Below are 24,988 nucleotides of genomic sequence, written 5' to 3'. Positions count from 1 at the left end.
TTGTTTGGCCCTAGAACAACAATGACTAAAACCAAATTTTGAAGGTAGTAGTCTAGGAAGGTAGAGTTTCATTGATCCTCAGCATCAGAAAGCATGGTCTTTTGGGATTCAAAATAGGGTGCCCTTACACTAAAATCTGTTTTAATCGATAAAATGTAAACTTCACCAAAAAGAAAAGGATTTCTGGTTTTCTATCAACACAACACCCGTAGCAGCAGACGTGGTATGTGTACATGGATATGGGAAAGTGAACTCATACCCTTTCCCGCCGCCATCAGGGAGTTCCAGAAAACAAGGTTTCCTTTTAGTAGATTCTTGGTGGCTGTTCATAATCCAGAATGCTCTGTGGACATTGAGAGGCAGGAGTGGCAAGGTCGCTGGTGGTCTCTATTCAGGAATCTGGCCTTTATGAGGAATTTAAGTCACGTTAAAAGGTTTCTCTTAATGCAGAAGTCTGAAATTGGCCTGAAATTCCATCAACTTGGGATGCCTTGAATAGATTAACCTTTTTAAAATTTGTTATTTATTTAGTTAGTTAGTTAGTTATTTAGTTTTATTTATTTAAGTAATCTCTACACCCAACCTGGGGCTCGAACTCATGACCCGGAGATCAAGAGTCCCATGCTTCTCCAACAGAGCCACCCAGGTTCCCCTAGATTAATCTTTTAAAAATGCAAATGCCGATTAATTCCAATTGCTTTATTTGTAGTTCTTAAATGAGACTGATGTGTTGAAGTTCTGAACAAATGTTTTTGGGTTTGGAATTCCTCAAGAGGTGAGAGAAGCTGCTCTTTCTCCCAAGCCCCTTGTACCCTCTCCCTGTTTCACATTGCTATTTCCAGCCAGTCTTACCAGCTCTCTGTGCTGTGGAATCATAAACTTTGAAACTCTTGCCATCTAGGAGTGCCACAGGCTACACCACTTGACATTTTTGCCCCAGTCCCTTTTCTACTGCCAGAGATGACAGAGCCATGCCTCTCAGTCTCTGTTCCCACCCCAGGGCCTGACACCACGCAGGAGAAGTCAGGGTTCCTGCACAGGGCTCCTCCCCTCTTCTTAGTAGCCACTACTATTATGGCTGCATCCTAGATCTTATCCTAGGGAGATGGAGTGGCCTGGTGGTTAGGAACATAGCTTTTGGAGTCGAACATACCTGGCATCAGGTCTCTGCTCCAGCTCTTGGAGCAGGCTTCTTTCTCGAAGCTTCAGTGTTATCATCTGTAAAATGGATGCATTTCGTTGCTTCACTGCAAGTGAAGTGTTTGGTATGGGTTAAGCACTCAATAAACAGTAGCTGCTGATAGAGCTGCAGGTGTCTGTCCGCTGACATTTTAAACTCCAGTGTCTCTGACCGCCCCGTTCACCCAGTCCCCAGGTTGTCACATCTGTTCTGCAGCCTCATGGAATCCTGTAGTCCAGGCAACGTTCTCCACCTGAAGGACAAAATAGCTGCCCACGGCCCTGAGGTCACATGCTTTCAAATTCACAACATTAGAGTCTGTATTTCCTTCCAGGTTTGTCAGGAAGACCCAAGGACTGGCCCGGGTCTGGGTGGAGCCCAGTGGGATCTGTTTCAGGAGGAGACCTGGGCTATGACAGGAGATGAGCAGAGGCAGGCTGAAAGTCGAGCTCTGTCCTCTTTCGAGATGGTCGTGTTTATGCATTTGTTGCTTTAAGCCTTTAGAGCAGATATCCTGTGAAATACCTTTTCCAAAGTCCAGGGTAGCCATTGATTTGATTGGCTTATACCGAATTGTTCACAACACAGATATTTTGTTGTAGCTGTAATTAGGACTGATGCTCCATGTATCATGGGGTGGAGGGTGCCAAGCTCTGGTTCTCATCATTCCTTGTTTACAGGGAAGAAATTTAGATTAAATGACTCATCCAAGGGGCGCCTGGGTGGCTCAGTTGTCAAGTGTCTGCCTTCGGCCCAGGGCATGATCCCAGGATCCTGGGATCGGGCCCCGCATTGGGCTCCCTGCTGTGCTGGGAGCCTGCTTCTTCCTCTCCCACTCCTGCTGCTTGTGTTCCCTCTCTCCCTGGCTGTCTCTCTCTCTGTCAAATAAATAAAATAAAATATTTAAAATAATAAATGACTCATCCAAGGTCAAACATGTAAAAATGGTAGAGACAACATACTGAATGTCTGCCTTTTAAACTGTCCTGCATCATCTTTCCCCCACTTATTCCTGCAGCATCCTCCTCCTCCTCCCACTATCCTACCAAGAGTGGCACGCTTCCCACCCCCATCCTCCCATCAAGCAGCACTGTCCTATTCTGGACCCGGGGACCCTGCATCAGGCTCTTCCCAGAATTTTCCCTTTTAGAAGGGGGACGGGTGGTTTCCTGTTCCCTTAGTCCTTCCCTCAGAGAGCCTTTTCCTTCCCACCTCGCCGCTTTGTGTGCCTTCTCCAGTAGCCCCTGACTTAGCATATCGACTTAGCAGTTTATTCCCCATCATGAGAAAGTAACCCTCATGGGGCACCTGGATGGCTTGGTTGAGCATCCAACTCTTGATTTCAGCTTGGGTCGTGATCCAGGGCTGTGAGATTGAGTCCTCCATTGAGTCCTGCATCTGACTCCATGCTCAGGAGAGAGTCTGCTTCTCTCCCTCACCCTCTCCCTTAAATAAATAAGTAAATAAATCTATCTTTAAAAAAAAAAACAAACAAAGAAACCCTCATGAGGACAAGGACTTGCTCATTGTCTTTCCTGTGGTATCCTTTGGCCTTTTGTTGTGCTTTGTACATATCAGGTATTCACATAGTACATATTTACTGAACAAATGAATGACTTAATTGTATTGGTCAAAAGCTGTAAGAATGTGACCCCAGAGCAAAGGGTACCTCGCATCTCCACTTGCCCGCTCTTCCCTCTTCCCCATAGCCTGCCAAGAGGCTGGGGACGGAGGAGGAGGAAGAGTTTGTGTGTCTGAGAAGCCAGCTCCACTCCTCCTGTGTTTGCAGTGTGTGGGGCTTCAGGATACCCTCATTCTTGCCTAGGCCAGTTAAGGTTGAGTATGTGATGTGCCTGGTCTCCATGCTGCCAGCCCACAGCTGTATCTAGCTGTTTCGAGCCTGTTGGAGGCAGTGGGGCACAGACGCTTGACCCAGGTGACCACTCTGTTACATCCAGTTTGTGTTCCCGTCACAAAGTTTCATAACCTTCCTGTGCCTCGGTCTTGTCATCCATAAAATGGGAATGACTTCATACAGTTTTTCCTGGGATAAATTAAGATAATCCATGGTAGATCTTTAGCATGTGGAGTGTTCAATTAAGGCTGGCTGCTAGGATGTACAAGACTAAATATATGCTGTTTATTCTGTTCCTGTCACGTGACTCTAGGTTGCTAGGGCCGCTTCCTCTGTGTCCCTTACCCTGCCCCATCTGGCACAGACCATTGATGGGGAGGAGCTTTGAGACACGTATGAGTAGAAACCCAGGAGGTTTAGGTGGGAGTTCAGCCTCTAATTCTAATTATTCTCCATAGAGGGCTGATGATTTGGTGTGAGATTTGTGTGAGTTTGTTTGTTTTAGTCTAGCCCTGGTGACTTCCACAGGGGAAAATCAGAGGGAACAAGTGTCACCACTGAGACTTGCCTGACTCTTTCTCCAGGAAGCAGAGCTCTGAACAGAGGGGATGGAAAAGGACAGCATCTAAAATGTGTCCTGGGAGGTGAGAGGGCCCGACTAGAGTCTTATTTTTAGGTGCTTCCATGGATAGGACTGGGCCAGAGGGTGGGCACTGGGGTCCGATTTTAGTTCCTTATAAAGGCAATGGAGGGCCACCTGGGTGGCTCAGTCATTAAGCGTCTGCGTTTGGCTCAGGACATGATCCCAGGGTCCTGGGATTGAGCCCCACGTCGGGCTCCCTGCTCAGCGGGAACCCTGCTTCTCCCTCTCCCACTCCCACTGCTTGTGTTCCCTCTCTCGCTGTGTCTCTGTCAAATAAATAATAAAATCTTTTAAAAAATAAAAAAATAAAGGCGATGGAAAGAGTTCCCCAAGCTTCACCACCTCCCCAAGGCAGTGCACTGAGTGCTGGCAGCAAGTGGGGCCTCTCAGCTGTGCTCCTACCAGTTGAATAATTTGCAAACTTAATAAAGTTATTTCTTGAGTAAGTAATCTACTGTGTGAACCAATGAAATATGATAGACCCTCCGTGGAAAAAATGTGAATGTTATGGAACATAATAAAATAGTTGCAGATAGTTTTGTTATGGTTGTCAGATTGGGCAAAATCTATGGGCAAAACAACCATAAAAGTTTAGGGGAAGATGTCAATAATCTGGAAGTTCTCTGCTCAAGTTGCTTTGCGAGTGACAAGTTTTTACTCTCCTTTATTTTTTTTTTTTATTTTGAATTTTTTTAGAGAAGTTTTTAAAAATTTTATTTATGTATTTATTTACTTATTTATTTATTTGTAAGAGAGCAGGGACAGGGGCAGAAGGAGATGCAGACTCCCTGCTGAGCAGGGAGCCTGATGTGGGACTCGATCCCAGGACCCTGGGATCATGACCTGAGCCGAAGGCAGATGCTTAACGACTAAGCCACCCAGACGCCCCTATAGTATTTTTTTTTCAATGAATTCTCTATTTTAATGGACTAGTCCCTCTACCAGCTAACTACTGATACGTATCAGGAGACTGAGTTTCTACTGTTGTGACAAAGAGTTATCCAGTATGTTTTGTTGACTCCTAGAGGACTGGTCTGTCCGCTTTGTTTCCTCAGAACTGGAATTATGACATACAGCCATGCTGATAAAATTATGTTAATAACACTGTTACCAAAATAACTTGTATCTTTGGATTCCATTTCTAATAGAATTCTGATGGTCAAACGGACCTTTCAGATTTTCAGTCACATGGCTTTTACTCTGCCTTCTGAATGCTGTGTGCACGTAACTGGAACTGTGGGTTCCTCTGGTTCATTAGGAGCCCAGGGCCAACCAGGGTTAGTGTGAGCGCCAGAGTGCACGTGAGGCAAGTGGAGAACAGGAGTGGGGGGTTGGGTAGGAACTGGGAAGGCCCCATTTGAATCTTGGGGTTTGCTCTTTGGTTGAAACATTTTGAGTTGTAGACATCAGGCACCCAGGTGCAAACTTGAGAACAAAGATCCTTCTAAAGCACGATGACTTTCTAACTTCCTGTGATTTCAGATTTCCGGGTACTGTTACCTTCTGCTCACATTGATAGTTAACAACATCTCACTGACGCAGCAGCGACCCACAGGCTAACCCTCCTGGCTTTCTTGTTTTCACAGGTGTTAGGGCGATGTTTCTTGACGGTGGTGCAGGTCCATTTCCAGTTTTTGACCCAGGCCTTACAGAAGGTCCAGCCCGTGGCTCACTCTTGCTTTGCCGAGGTGGTTGTGCCAGAGAAAAAGAACAGCAGTGGCGGTGGCTTCTCCAGCATGAGCCCCACACCCGAATTGGAGGAAGCCGTGCGCTCCTGGCGGGGTGCTGCCGAGGTAACCCTGACCTGGGGGAGATGGGTGTCCTGTGTTCAAATAGCAGAGGCTCCAGCATGCTCCAGCTTGCCTATTGGTTCCTAAAAGAGGAGTTTTATTTAGAAACGTTTAGTTTTAAGCAGTTACCGTTCGCTTGTTCATTCATTTGACAGCAAACGCCTTTGTGAATGCCCACCACGTGCTGGGCGTGGGCCGGGCACCGGGGTGACAGCCTATAATCACAGCCTCCTATGAGGAAGGGCCTACAAAAACAGGGTGAAAGAGCTGTGCTGGAGGTGTGCAGGAGCCCCGAGAAAGGGCCCTGCCTCCAACTAGGGGGCAGTACACCAGAGCTTCAAGGAAGAGGGGCCAGGGAGAAGAGGCTGGAGCTGGCTCCGGAGGATAAGTGCTTAGCCCGGCAGCCAGGTCGGGGTGTGGTCAGTGACGACGCACTTCTTGTAGGCGTTTTAGTACTCCTTGGTGTCCAGAGATGTCCGGCCCTGTTTCTCTACTCTTTTCACAGCCAACCTCTTGGAAGAATTGTCCACCTCCCCTTTGAGTCGTTCTAAAAACGATTATTATGAAACACTTCAAGCATTTAGGAAACATCCCATATACCCTCTTGTCTTCCTTTTAGCTTCGTCAAGTGAATCTTAACTTCTCACCAGTTGCTTCATGCCTTGTATTTACTTACTCACTCACTCACTTATTTTTAAGTAGGCTCCATGCCCAGCATGGGGCTTGACCTCACAACCATGAGATGAAGAGTCGCGTGCTCTACCAACTGAGTCAGACAGGTGCCCCTTTCCTGCCTTCTATTTTTAACAGAAAAGAATATTATTTACAAACGCAGTTGAGTTCCCTGTGTACCTTTTTACAGTCTTACTCACATCCCTTCCTTTGTAGTGACAACCTCTTTTGAATTAGGAGTTTGTGAGTCCTGTGCATATTTCTGTATTTTTACTATGTATCCGTGTATTCGTTGATAATGTAAGTCATTATTTTGCACAGTACGAAACTTTATATAAATGGCATCATTCAGCTCACTGAAATCTGGCTTTCACTCCTACACAAGAACAGGCATTCTCTTGTCAAGGTCACTGGTGCCTTCTGTGTGGCCAAATCGAGGGAACCGTTGGACTCCATTCAGCACTCAAGGCAGCATGGGCCCTTGGAGATCCTCTCTTCCTGTGGCATCCCTGAACCAGGCATTAACCTCTTGGACCATCCTCTCCATCTACTTCGCTAGCTTCCCCTGTTCAACACAGCTTACGGATGTCAGTTTGTCAAGGCTCAGTTCTGGGTGCCCTTCTTCCTATAGGGTCTCCCTCTAGCCTTGGCACTTAGAACTGCCTGTCGCTGGGGGCCGTCAAATATGTGTGACCGGTCCACTTCTGTGAGCACCAGGCCCCTGTATTTAGCTCTTCCTTACCTCAGGTATCCAGGTGGCTCAGGCTTAGCTTTTCAGGCTTAGCTTTTCCCCACACCCCTGGGGTTCCCCAGATTTTCACCATGCTAGCAAGTGCTGCCATCCCACACTGGATCCTTCAGGCAAAAAACTTGAGATTTATCTTCCTGTCTTTGCATCATATCTACATCCAGTCCATAAGCCCTGAAGGCCCTACCCCCAAAGTATTATCCCAGGTCTGTCCCTTTCTGTCACTGCCATAGTTTTAGGGAATCACTGCTCTCCCCTGACACCTGCAGTAAATGATCTCCCTTCTCTCCTCCCTGTCTTGCCATCCTTCATCACTCTCCAGTTAAAAGTGCATGATGTTGCTATTTCTTTAAGGTAAAGCATAGTCCCTTCACCGTGACCTGCCTCATCCCACATAGTCTGGTTCCCGCCTTGATCAGCAGCCTTGCCTGTGGCCAGTCTCCCCCTTGCTCACTGGGTTCTGGTTTCTTCGCTGACATGTCTGCTCATCTATCCCACACTTCTGCTGACTGCCTCCTCCTCCATAAACTCATAACCTAAATGGTGATTTCTCAGTGTCTAGGGTGCTCCCTGTTAAAGTTCTGTTTTCCTTGGTGTGTTTTCCTCCATTTTAAATGTTTTAAATGTTTTGTTTGGCCCATGAGGCTGTCAGTTCCAAGATGGTAGGGACCAGGTTGTGGGCTTAACTGTCTATCCAGTGACAGCCAACACAGGATCTTGTGGGTTAAATATTTGAGTGAAAGAATCTTACAAAGAGAAGTCAAATGGTTTTAAACTGTGAGACCGTTAGGGTTCAGGGACTGGATGGAATGGTAGTCATAGGAAATCTGTGGAGCTTTGGGAACTGTATAACATTATAGCTGCTAAGTACCCTCCTGCAATTTTGGTAAGTACTACAACCCCTACACCAGAAGAACTAAAGAAGAACAAAAAATTAGCTGTTAAAAGACGTTATGTGTTGCACAAATATTGTTGCAACAAAAATAGACATTTAAAAATTGAAAGACAGTTCATCCTGAATTCTTCCTCCCATCGAAGAAATTAAATATATTTTTTGCTGTATTCTCTGGTCCTGATGCATATGGATAGGTAACTTACATTTCATCACTACAAGACATTGATTCGTTTTCTCTTGTTTCTATGTCTTATGTACTCTTCATAAACATTTAATGACCAAACAAGAAGTATTTAATTTTTTCGTGCAGATTTTAGAAGTACTGTTTTTCCTTTAACATTCCAATGTACATTTTTTTCCTGTTCAGTGTGGGTGTGGCTTTTTACTTTGGTGTCAAGGAGCACCCAACCTTATGTGTGCTTTTTTATTATTATTATTCTAGAAACTCTCAGGTGCCAATATTCTAGCTTCTCTTTTAAAGTCGAGAAATAAAAAATGTGAAGATTTGACATAAAACAAAAATTAGTAACAGGAGGGTTTGTCTTTTTCCCAGGGTTTCTTAAGTACAGTGGTGCTGTGTCAGCTTTGCTGTCTCTTCAAGATGCTCAATTTCAGCTTCCTAAATTTCTGGCTGCTCACTTGGTAATACAGACAATCCAGAATGTCTGGTGTACATCTAAGGCTTAGACAGTTTCTCGCTTTGAGTTGTTTTAGTTCTTTGTTTCTTGTTTTCTGTGTGTTGCTGATGTCGGTCACATTCTCTGTCACCTCCCGGCCACCGTTCATTGTTGCAGGCGACGTCCAGACTGAGGGAGAGAGGCTGTGACGGCCGCCTCGCAGGCATTGAGGTTCAGCAGCTCTTCTGTTCTCAGAGCGCGGCGATTCCTGAGCACCAGCTCAAGGAGCTGAATGTGAAGATCGACAGTGCTTTGCAAGTAAGCATTTTAGAACGGGCACATAGTGACCCGAGGACAGAAACACAGGAGTGAGTTCAAATTGTGATGTTGAACCAGTTGGAAAGAATAGTAAGATGGTAGTTGGCCTGAGGTCTTTTAATTAACTATAGAAATTTTAAATTTCTGTCGTCACTGGACGTTGTCATTTTATGATCTGCTGTATAATCTTGATTATGACAAAACAATTTCTTTTCAGGCTTATAAAATAGCTCTGGAAAGCTTAGGCCACTGTGAATATGCAATGAAAGCTGGTTTCCACCTCAACCCAAAGGCAATTGAAGCCAGTTTACAGGTATGCTTTTCCCTCCGGGAGCTCTCGGGAGCTGTGGTGCGGCAGATTCGCCACCCCAAGCGAACCAGGTGTCTGGGCAGTTGTGCGAGGGGTCACCTCTCCTCTCCTCTTCTCTCCAAACCTCTCGCAGGGCTGCTGCAGCGAGGCCGAGGCGCAGCAGACGGGGCGGCGGCAGACCCCCCCGCAGCCCATGCAGTGCGAGCTTCCCACCGTCCCTGTGCAGATAGGATCGCACTTCCTGAAGGGCGTCTCCTTCAACGAATCGGCCGCTGACAACCTGAAGCTAAAGACGGTAGCTTTCTGTGGGGTTTCAGCAACCGGGTGTGAGCAAGGAAGCAGTTCTGCAGGGAAACCTAAGGGCTTCTGAAGAATATAGATTTAAAAACTAGACTGAAGTCAAAAGCAGGAGGTATTAGTAAATTGGCGTCTAAAAGCAGACTGTGGTGACTTATCTTAATGAGACATTTGCCAAGTTTTATTCATAGTTTTGTTAAACATTTAACCTAAAGTGTATTGAAAGTACACTATAAAATACTATTTATGATTGATGTTTTAGTGGACTTCTGCGAATTAAATAAGTCTTGTCATACTACTGTAGTAACTATGACGATTCGTGGGGCATCATGTGTGCCAGGCATGGCGCCAAAGGCTCCATGTGCGTTAATGCTCACCCATGAGGTGGGCCCTGCCTCTCTGTTTGATGGGTAGAGGAGCTAAGGCCCAAGCTTGAAAGCCAGAAAGGAGGAGACTGGAATTTGAGGTTATGCAGTCTGTTTCCAGAGCCTGCATACCTGACCACTTGGTCATCCAAAATAAAGTTGAGGTTTTCATTGGTATTTGTTTTTACCAGATGATTTTGTCTCCTTACTTAGAGGGATTCAGAATTTCAAAATTCCTCAACCAATTTGCATCAGCAAATGGCTATATGATGCTGTATTTGTGCCAGTATAGAAATCACTTGTATGTATTAATGTAAGTGTATCCGTATTCTCTGAGGGTATCTGAGGATAATTACTTGAGACATTAAAATAACGTGATTTGGGGGGTGGGGACTGAAACAAAATGTTTTTTTCTCAAGGACTACCATGTACCTGTAAATTCAGTTTGACACATTTTAGAATCTCGTAGAGCTTTATCTTGAGGGGTGAGCTCTCGTCTTCTCAATCCGTAGCATACAATGTTGCAGCTGATCAAGGAGGCGGGCTGCTACAATGGAATCACACCCAGGGATGATTTTCCTGTGACTGAAGTACTGAACCAGGTGTGCCCGTCCACGTGGCGGGGTGCCTGCAAGACTGCCGTGCAGCTGCTGTTTGGCCAGGCTGGACTGGTGAGCGAACATGTGGGGTGCACAGGAGACAGCCAGTAGCCGAGTTTCCAGCAGGGGAGCATGCGGTGTGGGCACAGGTGTGGAAATACTGAGTAATTTTAAAAGCTCATTGGTACTGCCGGGTGCAGACCACGTGGAGAAGGTAAAGGAACAACAGCATCAAAAAGCCTTTTTGTTTTCTTGCATAGAGGGTTAATATGTATTTGCTGGGATCCTAGTTGCAAAATGATGTTGCAGGTTTTCCTCATTTTAAAGAAACCTATACATTAGTAACGATTTCGTGGGGAGGGCCCTTTTGCCTCGCTTGCCTACCCTGGAGCGACTGTGGATGTCTTTCTGAGGCTCAAAGGTGCCAGGCTTCTTCCTGTCTCAGGCCTTTGCACTTGGCTGCTCCTTTTACCTGAGAATACTCCTCTCTAGTCTTTATGTGACTCACTCCTTAGCTCCCTGATGTCAGTTCAAATATCACCTCCTCTGAGAAACCTCCATGGTATAAGTAGTCCCCCCACCAGTCACTTGGTATCTCAGTTCTCAGTTTATCTTCTTCCGAGCCATAAAATAACAACATCAACTCAGAAGTAAGTTTTTTCTTTTCACCTTTGGAGTGAAGAGTAACTTTTACCAGAGTTGGGTGGGATCAGGAAATCAACATCTGAAATCACCATTTAGCTTTTTGTTTGGCATCTAAGACCCCATATAACCTTACATACTTGATCCCACTTTCTAGAATTAAATGACTGCTTTTTTAAAAGCTACAGCATTTTAGTCGGAGGTTAAAGGAAACTAATTCGAGATTAAGAAAATTTAAAAAACTGTTTCTTACTTTAATTCCTACTTTATTCATGAATGGAGCTGTGGGGAAGATGCTGTCCTTTTGTTTCATGCAGGTGAGGGCTCAGGTGGCCTAGCTCAGGGTGGCACTGCCTTGTGTAGGGCTAGGTGAGGGCCTGTCCACAGTGGTGAGTTTTGCTTCCTTTAGGATCTGGTTCTCAATACAGGAACCCCTAAGAGAAGGAGTAAGCTGTAGACTCCCTGCTGAACTATGTGAGAGCCTGCTGCCTCTAGGAAATTGATCCATATTTCCAAAGATCATTTTAGCTGAAACTAGGATAACCATAGCGTAAGTTCTCCAAAAAGGAGTGCGTAAAGTAAGGCGGAAGGACATACAGGCTGTTTTGGGAAAACATTGTAGGTTAAAAAAAAAAAAATGTCCCATGTTATTGAGAGAGCAGAAACTCCTTCCAGTTCTTTACTCCTTGCTCCCAGGGCACCTTTGTGTGTGACTGACAAAGAACCTTTAGATTATGGCTCTGGAGATGGGCGGAGAGAGGAAACACCTGCCTGGTCCAACAATGGCTATTACTTGGACAGGAAGTCTTTTCCAAAGGACATTGCAGAGCAGCTGTGGGAACCCTGTTTACAGCAGTGGAAATCAGCTCCATTAGAGGCTGAATTTGGAATCAAAATAAGCAGCTTTGCATGGCTTTTGAAATTTAACAGATTTATTTATTTATTTATAAGTAATCTCTACACTCAATGTGGGGCTCAAACTCATGACCCTGAGGTCAAGAGTCAGACGCTCTACCGATTTGAGCAAGCCAGGTGCCCCATAACAGATTTATTTTAAAAGTGCTTTATGGTCATTTTCTTAAATTCTTTTAGTTATTTGAAAATACATTCATCATTTTGTCAAAATCTCTAAATTACCTAGGCTACTACATCATCTGTGTAATATTAAAGACTCTACTCCAAATAAAAAGAAATCACTGGGGCACCTGGGTGGCTTAGTCAGTTGAGCCTCTGACTCTTGATTTTGGCTCAGGTCAGGATCTCAGGGTTGTGAGATCCAGCCCCACGTCGGGCTCCATGCTGGGTGTGGAGCCTGTTTGGGATTCTCTCTCTCCCTCTGCCCCTCATTACCTCCCCCCTGCTCATGCATTCTCTCTCTCTCTCTTAAAAATGAAAAGAGAAGAGAAGGGAAAAAAGAAAAGAAGAAACCATTGGGAGAAGAATCATCTTTACCTTTTTGAACTAGTTCTGTTTTTATTGATGGCTGAAGATAAAATGATCCTTTAAAAAAAGCTTCATCCACTTCTAGCTTGTATTCAGTCATTACAAATGGACTTTTCTGAAGCTGTGGTTAGATTTTTAATGACTGTTTTACTTCTTTCAAGTGTGTAAAGTAAAAAAAAAAAAATACTAAGATAGAGGAAACAAAATAATTCCTAATTAACATATTTATGGTTTGGAAAAAGTACTGAAAGTGCTTATTAAGTTCAGTACATCCTGCACCCAGAATTTGGTTTCTGTTCATTGAAGTATTACGGTCTTCAGTCATGTTTATTACTTGGATTTGTCTTCATGGGGCTCTTGACGGCCCCTGCACAACTGTCTTGCCATGGGAATCGTTCTTGCCAGAGTCACTCAGCATCAGTAGGCTCATGTATTAGATTTGTTTGTGATCCGTTTTCCTTTCGGAAAGCTGACTGTTGTTTCTTCCTCTCTCTCTCTCTCTCTCAGGTGGTAGTTGACACAGCACAGATTGAGAATAAAGAAGCCTATGCCCCCCAGATCAGTTTAGAGGGCTCCAGAATTGTGGTTCAAGTCCCATCCACATGGTAATATGACTCTTATATTAACATAAGCCTAGGCTCTGATTGAAGTTTGCACATCTTTGGAAAGATTGCTTTGTTTTGGACTAACTCCATGTTAGGTGGCACATCAGGTCTTGCAGGTACACGGGCAGTGTTACGTCCTGGTTATCAGTCCACGATAAGGAAGCCAGGATGTCTGAAAAGTAGTCTTTTTGACCAATAATGTAAGTAAAATGTTAAGTACTTATGGATCATAATGAGCCCAGTATTATCTTCTCTTGGTTACTGAGTCCACAGCTTTTGAACAGAGTACATCGTTTTCTCTAAGTCACCAGTGTTTCTCTAAAGCTGAGCACAGAACATAGAATCCCTTCTCCTCCTTTGTTCCAGTAACAGCCCTGATGATCTTGAGCTCATGCCATTACAAATGTGGGGACAGGCTGAGCCATTTTTATTTTTAATTATTTAATTACATTTATAAACTTAAAATGATTAAGTATTCTTCTTAGTTTATTAAAACAGAAGCTCCTGGGGCGTCTGGGTGGCTCAGTCGTTAAAGGTCTGCCTTCGGCTCAGGTGGTGATCCCAGCATTCTGGGATTGAGCCCCGCATCGGGCTCCCTGCTAAGTGGGAAGCCTGCTTCTCCCTCTCCCACTCCCCCTGCTTGTGTTCCCTCTCTCGCTGTGTCTCTGTCTGTCCAAGAAATAAATAAAATCTTAAAAAAAAAAAAAAAAGAAGCTCCTACAAATTAGTAGGAAAATGGGGAGGGGAATGAATAGGTAACCAAAAAATAACCGTAAACAACACAGCTGTCAACAAATAGATGAAGAAAATGTGTAACCTCACCTAATAAAGGCAGAATAAAGAAACAATATGATATTTTGCCCCGATGTTGTTAAACTGTTTTTAGAATAATAAATAAATTTCTAAAAAATAAATAAAAAATAAAGATTTTGGCCAGACTGTACAAAAATGGGCACAGGAAGTGGATAAATCACACAGCCTTTCTGAAGGGCAGTTCAGTGTATCAGAAGCGTAAAATAAGAGGTCTGACCTCAGGAGTTCCACAGTTCCACCTCTGGGGATTTATCCTTGTGATGTGCATAGAAATCCAGCTAAAGGAGCAGCATCATAACTTTATAATAAATAGCAAAAATTGGGCGTATGTCAGAAGACTTCTGTTGTTAAGATTATGATATGAATGAGTATTTAACCATATCGAAAAATTTTGAAACGTTTTGGTAGGAAGAGAGAGATAGTAAGGCATGATGGCAGTCCTGGTGCCTGTGTGGACTGAAATGGCAGCTGGATAATGCATTTAAGTTGTATTTAAACCATTTCTCCTTGAAATGGGAGGGTCCAGTGGTAGACTGCCAAAAAGTTTAGGACTTGATATATCAAGTAAGGGTGGGCAGTTCACTTCATATCCCAAAACCTCCCTTCTTTGAGTTTCCTCCCCCCCCCAAGTTTTTTATTTGATTATTGAGATGGCATACGGTTAATTTATATACATATCTTCATTCCTATCAAACAATAAACCAGAAGCTCACTTTTCTGTAAGATTTCTGTGTCCCTGAATTCTTCATTTGTTTTCCAATTCAGGTTCTTATAACTTAACCTGGATTCTCATTTAGAGAAAATAATTTGAACTTTTGAATAATTGGGTAACTATAAGCGACTAGTACTAAAATGGTTAACACTGCAGTTTATTTCCAGAACTCTCCATGTATGATTGATTTCTTTTTTAATTCATTGAACTTCCACGAAAGACCTTATGGACTATAATTTCTTGGAGAGGCTCCCTCTGCTGGTTGCTTTGGTAAAAATACAAAGTTTTCAAAATACACGTTTTTGTTTCTTTCAAAGTATAAACTACACAATTGTTATGAAGAATGCAAACAGAAGTGATTGCTTTACTCCACCTTCAGAAAAATGAAACTGTTAGCACAGGCAGTCAAGAATTTATTATATGATTTTAATAAAATGGAGTGTCCCACTGCCAGTTATGTTTTTTTTCCGAAGTAATACCTTATTTAGATTTTTTTTAACTGTCTTATTGAAGTTGTCCATCCATTCTTTCTTTCAGCAAATACTTACTAAATACCTACTACGTGGCAGACACTCCCTGGGCTCTGGAAATTTAAGTATGAGCAAGACAAACGGCATCTCTGCCCCTAATAGAGTCAAATTTGTAATGGGAGGGAGCGTGGAGGGAACAGCTAGCAAGCATAAGAGTTCAGGTCAAACCCCAGCACATATATGAGGGGACAAGAGCTGAATGATGTCATATGATGGAGACTAACAGGGGTGGTGCTGGAGAGGGGAGGCTGTTTGGGATGAGGAGGTCAGTTGTGAAGGGTCCTTCCTTGAAGATACGACGTTTGAGAGGAGCCAGCCATGCAGAGAGCAGATGGGGAAAGGATTTCTGGGAGGTGAACTGGCATGGCTGGAGGTGTGGTAGGTGGTCATGAAGAAAGAGAGTCATAAAAGCCAGGACTTGCGGATCGCAGAGGGACTTGGATTTTTATCTAAGAACAGGTAGAGGGTTTTAAGCGAGTCTACGTGATTTGCCAAAAGAATGGGTTTAGTCTCTAAAGGGGATTCTATTGATCAACTCTCAGGACTGATGAATTAAATAAAAGTACAGATTTGTTGATTTTCAGAAAGAGAAATTATTCTCATCAGCAAGTGTAGTACTTCTTTCCGCATGACCAGCAAATGCTCTCCTCGTGGGCAAACATATGTGACCAGCCAAATCACAGCCAGGAGTGGCTTGGGAGCACAAAGCAAGGATGTCCTAATAATCGGCAATTCCAGGCTGAGAGAATCGGGTACATGAACACTGGCCAAGTCCGCTGGCCAAGATTCTCTCCCAGGAGTCCAGGGCCTGGTTGGGCACTGGCAAAGCTTGCCTGTAGCAGTGTTTCTGAGGCTGACTGGCTCATATCCTCACAGGCCTATTTCTTCTCAAGCCCGAAGTCATGCTGGGGAGTGTTGCTGCCTCCTTCGGATGGCTTTGCAAGTGTTGATTTCACCATTTAACTCCCAGAGTGGCTAGCAGCAGACAGACAACATCTTCCTGGTTCTGCCTCTCAGAAGAGGCCTCTTGGTGGAAGTACCCTGAATGGGCAGTGAGGACCTGAATGGTGGGAAGCAGCTCTTGGGAGAGCAGTCTGCGCAGAGGCAGCAAAAGCAAAGGTCTTGAGATGTGGGCAAATCCAACATACTCGGCACAAGCCAAGGCCTATGACTAGGACAAGGGTCATGGAGGTGACAGTGGAGAGAGGTATGGTCAGAGAGGCAGGAGGGACAAGGTCACAAAAACCCTCGAGGGCTGTTTAGATTTTATTTCAATCGTGATGGGATGCCACTGGAGGGTTTTAAACAGGGGAGCAATGTGTTCTGATTGGTGCTACCCGAGGCTCACTTCGGGCCTGTGCAGAGGGTGGGCTGGGAGGGACAGGAGTAGGGCAGAGGAGACCTGCTGGGAGATTCGTCCTGAGACACAGATGCTGATGGTTTCTTGGAGTAGAGCCGTAACAAGAGAGGTGACGAGAAGTGCTTGGTGTGCTGATGGGTTGGTGTGGACTGTAGGTAGCCAGAGATGACGTATAGGTTTGGGGTAGACGGCTGTGTTGGGTACTTATGGAGGAAGTGTACAGGGTTCAGAGTGGTTTTTGTTGGAAAGGAGAGGAAGCAGTTGTGGTGCCCAAGTTGCCTGTTAGGTGTGCCCAAGAGATGTCAGGTGTGCAGTTAGATACAGGAGGGGGGTTCGGGAGGAGGGGGTTGGCTGGTGAAGGGAATTTGAGTCTTCAGTGAAGGGTGGTCTGTACAGCTGAGCTGCAGGACCAGATGCAGCACTGTGGGGAGAAAGGACGGAGCCTAGGACACGCCGCCATACAGAGGTGGGGAAGCAGAGCTGGAGAAGTCAGCAGAGGAGACCAGGGAGGAGCTTGCCAGCCAGGGGGGAGGAAAGGTGAGCGAGTTTGGGGTCACTGAGCTACAGAATATAATGCTCTGGGAGGAAGGAAGCATTGCACAATGTTGCTAAGAGATTGAGTAAGATGGAGACAGGTAATTGGCCTTTGACACTGGCGAGAGCAAAGTTGTTTGATAAAAGCTATTCTAGTGCAGTTATGGGGATCAAAGCCCAGCAGGAGTGGGGTGAGGGGAGACTAGGAGGTCAGGAAGAGGAGGAGACAGTGTTTTGTTAAAAGGGGGGGCAGAGAACTTGGCAGTATCTGGAGGGGAATGTCACGTGGAGAGAGGGGGCGATTAGATGAGCAGGGTCCTCAGGAAAGCAGGAGGATACGGAGCATGCAGCGCTTGGCTAGAGGGTCAGCCAGTGGCACAGCAGGGCTTGTCTTCTGCCTTGACCGTGACCGGAGGAGCAGGCCGGGAGTGCAGGCACGGCACTCAAGCTGGTGGATTAGTGGTGAGGAGAGAGAGCAGATCTCCTCTCAGTGACTTGAGAGTTGTGGTAGGAAAGAAGGGGAGAAGCGTCAGGGTTAGCCGAGCTCGAAGGAGAGGGGATGCGAGCTGAAGTGGTCAGCTTGGAAAGGGAAAACATTCACTTATGGGAAGGCCATGTTCGCTGCTTACCTCAAATTTGCAGTGAGTCTGGGTTTTTCCTCCATTGACCTTTAGTTTCTTGGTTTTAGGTGTGAAGTGCTGTGGAGGAAGTTGGGGCAGGGGCGCATTGGAAAGGGTTTGCAGAGGAGTAGATGCTGTGTCAGATCCCAGAATCTGAACACAGTAGGACAGAAAGTCAAGGCCAGAGCTGGGGTGGACAGTGAGAGGGCCTCAGCGCCCCCAGAAGGCCACCCTTCCTTCCTACCAAACAGACTCTTGATGATTAGAGAAATCCAGGGAGATCCCGGCCCCTGTTGCTTCCTCCTCCTTTTGCAGAGCAGCAAATTCCAATGTTAGTCTTGTCATTCTCTAAGTGGTCTTTAATTACCGAATTTTTATTTGGTGCCAAAAGCATGTAAACATTGTAGCCTTTTGTATGAGCCCTGCTTGAGACACTTTTTCAGAGCAGTGCAGCGCAGACTGACCCCTGCTTCCTTCCTAGGTGCCTGAAAGAAGATCCCGCCACCATGTCCCTGCTGCAGAGAAGCCTTGATCCCGAGAAGACCCTGGGGCTGGTGGACGTGCTCTACACGGCCGTGCTGGACCTCAGCCGCTGGAGGGCAGGGAGGTGGGTGTCCCTGCCGGTCACTTGAAGTAGCTTACGTTCAGGCCCATATTCAGGGACAGTGTGCCCACGGACAGTCTCCTGTGTGCTCACATCACTGATCGTATGTGAGGAAGTAAGGCGAGAAAGAATTCTTTGGTCACTTAATTTTGAAATCATTTCAAACTGACAGAAAAGTTGCAGTAGTACCAAGAATTACTCTCTGCCCTTTACCCAGATTCCTCAGTTACTTAACATGTTTGCCTTCATTTGTTTTATCATTTGAGAGTAAGTCCATCAAGAGGATTTTAGCCCAACTCTTATTCTCCTTAGGAACAAAGACCAGAGAAATGTGTGGAAAATTTACTTATATCCTACATGAAATTTATTTATCTCTGAAAGCAGCTGACAGTCGCAAGACTGTCTCTGGGAATTATGAACTTCAGAATGGTAGGGTCCTTGAACATCTAGCCGTGTGCCCCCTTTCTTAACTCACGAGCACCAAGGCCCAGAACACTGAGTAGCTTGTCCTGGGTCACTGCAGCCGTCACCTGCCTCAGCCCCATACTCTTTCCGTCTCTGGGGCTCTCTTTCTGTACTAGGAAAGTGATCGGAAAACCTTGGAGGTAACCATCTTCTGTTGTTGGCACTGTCTGTAAGTTCCTTCCAAGGACAACAGTGCTGCATGGTGTCACTGAGTCCCACTCGCCGCCACCCGCCCCCCCCCCGCCCATGTGGATTTACCTACGTCCCTCTGCTGCATCATTCTTACGTACACATAAAAGTCTTGGGTGTTCATTTTATTTATCTATAAAATAGGTGAGCCTGATGCCAACCAACTAGAGACTGTCTTTGTCCTTAGAGTCTTTCTTAGATGCAGAGAGATCCATTTCATTTGTCCAATTTGTATTTTTGTCTTTTTTAAATTTTTCGTTTCTGTTTAATAGGGAACAAGCTTTACCCTGCATACAGATCCAGCTTCAAAGGGAGATCTGCGATTTTGGGAATCAGGCTGACCTGCCTTCTGGGAATGGAAACAAATCTTCAGGTGGCCTGCAGAAGACGTTCTCCAAACTGACATCCCGGTTCACCAAAAAAGCTTCATGTGCCAGCTCTAGCAGCAGCACAAATTATTCCATCCCAAATACCCCTTCCAAAAACCTCTTCATAGCTGGGTGTTCGGAAGAGAAGGCCAAAATGCCCAGCAATATTGACTCAAGGTTACAAAGCATTTTGAACATTGGTAATTTCCCTAGGACTACAGACCCTTCACAGTCAGCGCAGAATTCCAGTAATCAAATGGCCAATGGTTTTCTCATGGAGAGGCGTGACAACTTCCTGCAAGGGGATGATGGCAAGGATGAGAAGGGCATGAACTTACCAACTGATCAGGAGATGCAGGAGGTGATCGATTTTCTTTCAGGCTTTAACATGGGCCAGTCACATCAGGGCTCCCCGTTGGTGACAAGGCGTAATTCTGCTGCCACAGCCATGGCGACTGAACAGAAGACAGGAGCCATGCAGCCACAGCAGCAACCACTGTCAGCGCCCCCTCCACCACGGCCATCCCAGGCTGGGGCCCACACACCTCTGACCCCCCAGCCAGGCCTGGCACCTCAGCAGCAATCCCCAAAGCAGCAACAGCCCCAGGTCCAGTACTACCAACACCTGCTCCAACCCATTGGACCTCAGCAGCCCCCGCCTCAGCCTCGGGCCCCTGGGAAGTGGGTGCATGGCTCAGCCCAGCAGCCAGCACAGCCTGTTGGAGCAGGTCTGTCCCCTCTTGGCCAATGGCCGGGCATATCCGATCTCAGTTCTGACTTGTACAGCTTGGGTCTGGTGAGCAGCTATATGGATAATGTGATGTCGGAGGTTTTGGGACAGAAGCCGCAGGGACCTAGAAATAACACCTGGCCAAACCGTGACCAAAGTGATGGAGTCTTTGGGATGTTGGGAGAGATTCTGCCTTTTGATCCTGCAGGTATGTGGACCCCCCCCACTTGGGGTTTTCACATAAATGTAATCACTGAGGACTTCATAGGGCCCATCCAACACAGTCTCACTTGTGAGGGCAAGTGACCTAATTTCCCTTTAAAGACCTCTGTTGCTGTGGGATGGCAAGTATGGGACACATCCAGCAAAGGTAGGCAGCCGTCTTGAGAATGAGGCTAAGAAGGTAAGGACCACTATTTTTCTCACTGTGCAGAGGCTGGGATTGAGGCTAAGAGAAGTTGCTTGAATGGCTCCATGTCCCATGGTTCCAGTGGGCTCGAGTCTGGGCTCTCCTAGTCATGGGAGCCAAGGTGGCAGGCACTTTATGAGCTGCTCTTTTTCCGATTATATAACCTGTCCTGTGATTCGCTTAAACTCTAGGACCCATGAAAGGTGTTAGAGTACTTCCTGCCTTCAGAGAATATGGCTTCTCTTGGCCTGAACAGTGTGAAAATACCACAGAGTTATCTTAGGAAATTAGAAAAAGGACTTAGAAACAAACAAAAATAAACTAGGAGGAGGAATTCATTAAGGAGAAAAGCCAAGATTAATTAAATTTAAAAGAAAAATATAGTAGAAATTGTAAATAAAATCTCAAAGAAGCGTCTCTTAAAGCCCAGCAGAATAGATAAACCAATTTGTTGTAAGCCTCGATAAGAGAGAGCAAAGAGAAACAAGATAAGGGAAGAGAAAGGAGGGGTGCCTAGGTGGCTCAGTCAGTTAAGCATCTGCCTTCAGCTCAGGTCATGATCCCAGGGTTCTGGGATCAAGTCCTGCATGGGGCTCCTTGCTCAGCGGGGAGCCTGCTTCTCCCTCGGCCTGCTGTTTCCCCTGCTTGTGTTCTCTCTGACAAATAAATAAAACTTTAAAATAAATAAATAAATAAAATTTTTAACCAAAAAAAAAGGAAAGAGAAAAGAGATATCACTCCAGAAATAGGAGAGATTAAGAGTAGTTTAAGACGTTACTACATACGACTCAATGACAACATATTTGAAAACTGAATGGAAAAATGGGTTCGTTCTTAATAAAATATACATCACCAAAATTGTACCAAAAACTAGAAAACCTGCCTAGATCTGTTTCAGTGGAAGAAAATGGAACAGTAATTATGAAGCCAACGTGTTTTTACCATAAAAACTTTATAAGGGTTATTTAAAAAGCAAACCGTCGTCCTCTCTTTAGGAGTGTGGATAGAGGCTGGAAAACGGAGGCGCGAAGGGAAGAGCAGCTCCCCATTTCTACAGTCGGCAAACTGCAGGGGTGGTAGGTGGGCCAGCGTCAGGGACTCTGCTACTGCTCAGGAATCCGTGGTATCAGCCCACTACGTGAGAAGTCATGAGACAGTAGATGCTGCAGAGACATTTGATAAAAGACACTAGTGATTCCAAAAAACCTCCAAGTAAGACATGAATAGAAATTTCTTGAATATTAAAAAAAGACTCTACCAAAAGCCAGTAGCAAGTATAACTCTGTATAGTGAAACAAAATTACTATAGTTAAAATCAAGACCCAGATAGGGTGGCAGCTGTTACTGCCAATAGTGTGTAACTTTGTCTTGGACTTTCTAGCAAATACAGCAAGATGTGTGTAAGCTTTAGAAAAAGATACATTGAAAAGCACATCTCTTGGCAGGCAATAGAATTGGAGGGGGGAGAACCCTCAATAAAAAAAGGAGAATTAGTAAGCGAGTCTGGTAAGGTGGGTAGATGCAAGATAAATACATAGAAATCTGTTACTCTTTTCTCTAATTTAGCGAAAGGTATACAGAGTGGAAAATATATTTCATTTACAAGGAGAATACTGTGAAATATATAAATAACTATAGCAAATATTTATATAAATAACCAGCAGAAGAGGAATTCCCTGCTAAAACAACCCAGCATTAGCTACGAATGGAAGGAAATTGTTTTCTTAGGTCCTCTAAAAATCCCTCTTACTGCTGCTCATGCTTTCTTGTTCTCGCTCCCCTTGGGTGGTAGATGCGGGCAACCTTGAACCCTGGAGCACAGGAAGGGCAAACGGTTCCGCCCCACTCCAGAAAAGCAGGCCCTACCTGGCTGCCACTGACTGGGGTGGGTGCGGTGCATTTTTTCAGCTGCTATTAAACAGTCTGTATATCTTTTGATAGTCATGTAATTAATTACAGAGTGTAAAGAGTATAAACAGTGTTTGGCAGAATTTTACTATCTTTGATCTTTATTGAGGCCTGGATGGACTCTATGTCTTTAAGCTACAAATCCTATTAGCTTTTCTTTTTTTTTTAAGATTTTATTTATTTATTTGACAGAGAGGGAGACAGCCAGCCAGAGACGGAACACAATAGGGGGAGTGGGAGAGGAAAAGAAGCAGGCTCCCAGCGGAGGAGCCCGATGCGGGGCTCGGTCCCAGAACTCTGGGATCACGCCCTGAGCCGAAGGCAGACGCTTAATGACTGAGCCACCCAGGCACCCCAAATCCTATTAGCTTTATCTTCCGCTTGTTCCTTTCTGACCTGCAGGTCCTTAACGTACCTTCCTGCAGAACCCGCCCTGAGGGCATAAGATCTATATCACCCTTTCCCCAAATGAAGGAAATGCAGTCCTCAGGATAGATGAATTACAGAAGGCACCCTCTTGGACAGGGCCAGTGAGAGCAGAGTGCCCCCTCTAGACAGGGCATGCTTACCCCTGGAGGCATGGCTTGACTCACTGAGAAGGGGGCCTCGGTTTCGGCCCAGCACCCGCCCCCCCCCCNAGCCCCGCCCCCCCCCCCGCCCCGCCTCCCCTGGTGTGGACATCCTTGTGCAGTGCGCAGTCTCACCAGCAATGCTGGGGCAGTGCCCTGAGGATGAGCTAAGAGTGAGATTTTGCCCTAGTATCTTTCCCAACTTGAAGCTGAAAAGTACACACTGCTGAGTCATATTCAATTTGTGAGCCATAGATACTTCCCTGCCATACCCTCTTTTTTTTTTTTTTTTAAAGATTTTATTTATTTATGTGACAGAGAGACAGCCAGCAAAAGAGGGAACACAGCAGGGGAGAGGGAGAGGAAGAAGCAGGCTCCCAGCCGAGGACCCCGATGTGGGACTCAATCCCGGAATGCCGGGATGATGCCCTGAGCCGAAGGCAGGCGCTTAACGACTGCGCTACCCAGGCGCCCCCTCTTTTTTTTTTTTTTTTAAGATTTTATTTATTTATTTGAGAGAGAGAGATACAGATAGCGAGAGAGAGCATGAGGGGGGAGGAGAGGGAGAAGCAGGCTCCCCACTGAGCAGGAAGCCCGACGTGGGCCTCATCCCAGGACCCTGGGTTCATGTCCTGAGCTGAAAGCAGATGTTTAACCAGCTGAGCCACCCAGGTGCCCCCCTGCCATATCTTCGTTTGACTTTTTCTCTCAATGTCCTCTATGCTGTTTTTTCTCCCGCTTATACTGCCCTGCCTACCCTTACTCAGCTCTGTCCAGTATGTTTCCAGTCCCCTCTTAATACTTCTGAAATTCTGAAATTTCATCTCACTCATTACCACTCTCACTATCTTCACACTGAATGACTAGGTCTGCCATCCAATATCCAGGGAAATCCTGGATTCGAGTTGGGCCAAGTGGAAATGACATACCTCTATCTGGCTGACCCTGATGCTTTAATAACTTTCAGGTTATCAGTTCACTTAAAGACATCAATCTTGTGATTTTCTAAGTTGTTATGTACATAGCACCAGACACTGGAACATTTTTAAGTATCTGGTATTTGTCTTTAAACTTTAATCATGATCCTTTTGTGTTCTCTCTGTCTTCGGTCCCATTCAGCCTGCCTCTGTCCTAGGCATAACCCTTCTTGACAGTCCCTGTGCACGCCCCATATCCCAGTGTCAGACATCCGGCTAACAGCCCCAGTCCTACAGCCAGCTCTCTGGTTCTCGGGGCCACAAGCCTGGCAGCACCTCCCCACTTTTCACTGTGTGTGTGACCAGCATGTGCTCGGGAGGCAGGGAAGGAAACGAGAGGCCAGTGTGGCCCCAACCCCTCTCTGTCCCTTTGTCTTAACACAGTGGGTTCGGACCCCGAGTTTGCTCGCTACGTGGCAGGGGTGAGCCAGGCAATGCAGCAGAAGCGGCAAGTGCAACATGGCCGCCGCCCAGGCCACCCCCGGGGCCACTGGCCACCCATGGATGATGCCCATCGGACCTGGCCTTTCCCAGAGTTCTTCACAGAAGGGTGAGTGCTGGCTGTATCAGGGAAGCAGAGTTTGGGGCCTGGGTATCCCCCAGGGGGCCCTCGTGCACTCTTACCAGGCAACTCGATTCCAAGGCTCCCTGTAAGAGAGTGGCATCTGGTCAAGTCTTCAGGTGGGCAGAGTTTTGTGACAGACTCGAATATGCCGAGTAGCATGATGTGTCCCTGTGAACACACCATTGGTGGAAATTGATGATTTTCAACACATACTCTTCTGCCCTGAACTGGGAACTTGACGGTGTTTGTGAGGTCATTGAATGTTTAACACGGTCTGCGTGCTGAAATGTGCATGGCTGTGAAACCCATGCGATTCATGGAATGCGATCCTTGTGGCCTCCAGGAAGCACAGGTGTATGGTTCAGATGCCAGTGTATCAAGAGAACTGCAGATTTGCGTCCCACAGACAACGGGAGGTTGATTTTTCACGTGTCTTGCTGCTACCCAGTTAATAAATCTGGACAGCTAAAGACCATTTCAGCTTTTTGCTCTAACATGAATTTCATATGCAAAGCACAGACTTCCGAGAAGAATAAAGGGCAGCAAAGAGTACGTGTTACTTTCTAAATAAGGGACAGGAAGAAAAGCTCAGGTTTTTAGAAGGGGAGACGAGACCGCGATCTGGTTGTTAGATGAGTGCGGGGTAAAGATGGTTC

General features: G+C 45.8%; 1 protein-coding gene across 3 annotated transcripts in view; it reads left to right on the top strand.

The window, feature by feature from the left end:
• The window catches only part of GARRE1 (granule associated Rac and RHOG effector 1), an 82,440-nt gene that overhangs the window by 52,116 nt on the left and 5,336 nt on the right, over positions 1-24,988 (top strand). For all 3 annotated transcript variants that reach the window (XM_034639329.1, XM_034639328.1, XM_034639327.1), the window contains 9 exons: positions 5,265-5,471; positions 8,578-8,718; positions 8,936-9,031; positions 9,162-9,323; positions 10,203-10,361; positions 12,882-12,979; positions 18,030-18,155; positions 19,079-20,112; positions 24,152-24,317. In XM_034639329.1, the coding sequence (XP_034495220.1) occupies positions 5,265-5,471; positions 8,578-8,718; positions 8,936-9,031; positions 9,162-9,323; positions 10,203-10,361; positions 12,882-12,979; positions 18,030-18,155; positions 19,079-20,112; positions 24,152-24,317 (2,189 nt within the window). The remainder of the gene's footprint in view (positions 1-5,264; positions 5,472-8,577; positions 8,719-8,935; positions 9,032-9,161; positions 9,324-10,202; positions 10,362-12,881; positions 12,980-18,029; positions 18,156-19,078; positions 20,113-24,151; positions 24,318-24,988) is intronic.

This window comes from Ailuropoda melanoleuca, chromosome 12 (genome assembly GCF_002007445.2).
Source record: "Ailuropoda melanoleuca isolate Jingjing chromosome 12, ASM200744v2, whole genome shotgun sequence".
Classification (NCBI taxonomy): Eukaryota; Metazoa; Chordata; class Mammalia; order Carnivora; family Ursidae; genus Ailuropoda; species Ailuropoda melanoleuca.
The sequence above is the reverse complement of the archived record's forward strand: the minus strand, read 5'-3'. Positions and strand labels throughout refer to the sequence as shown.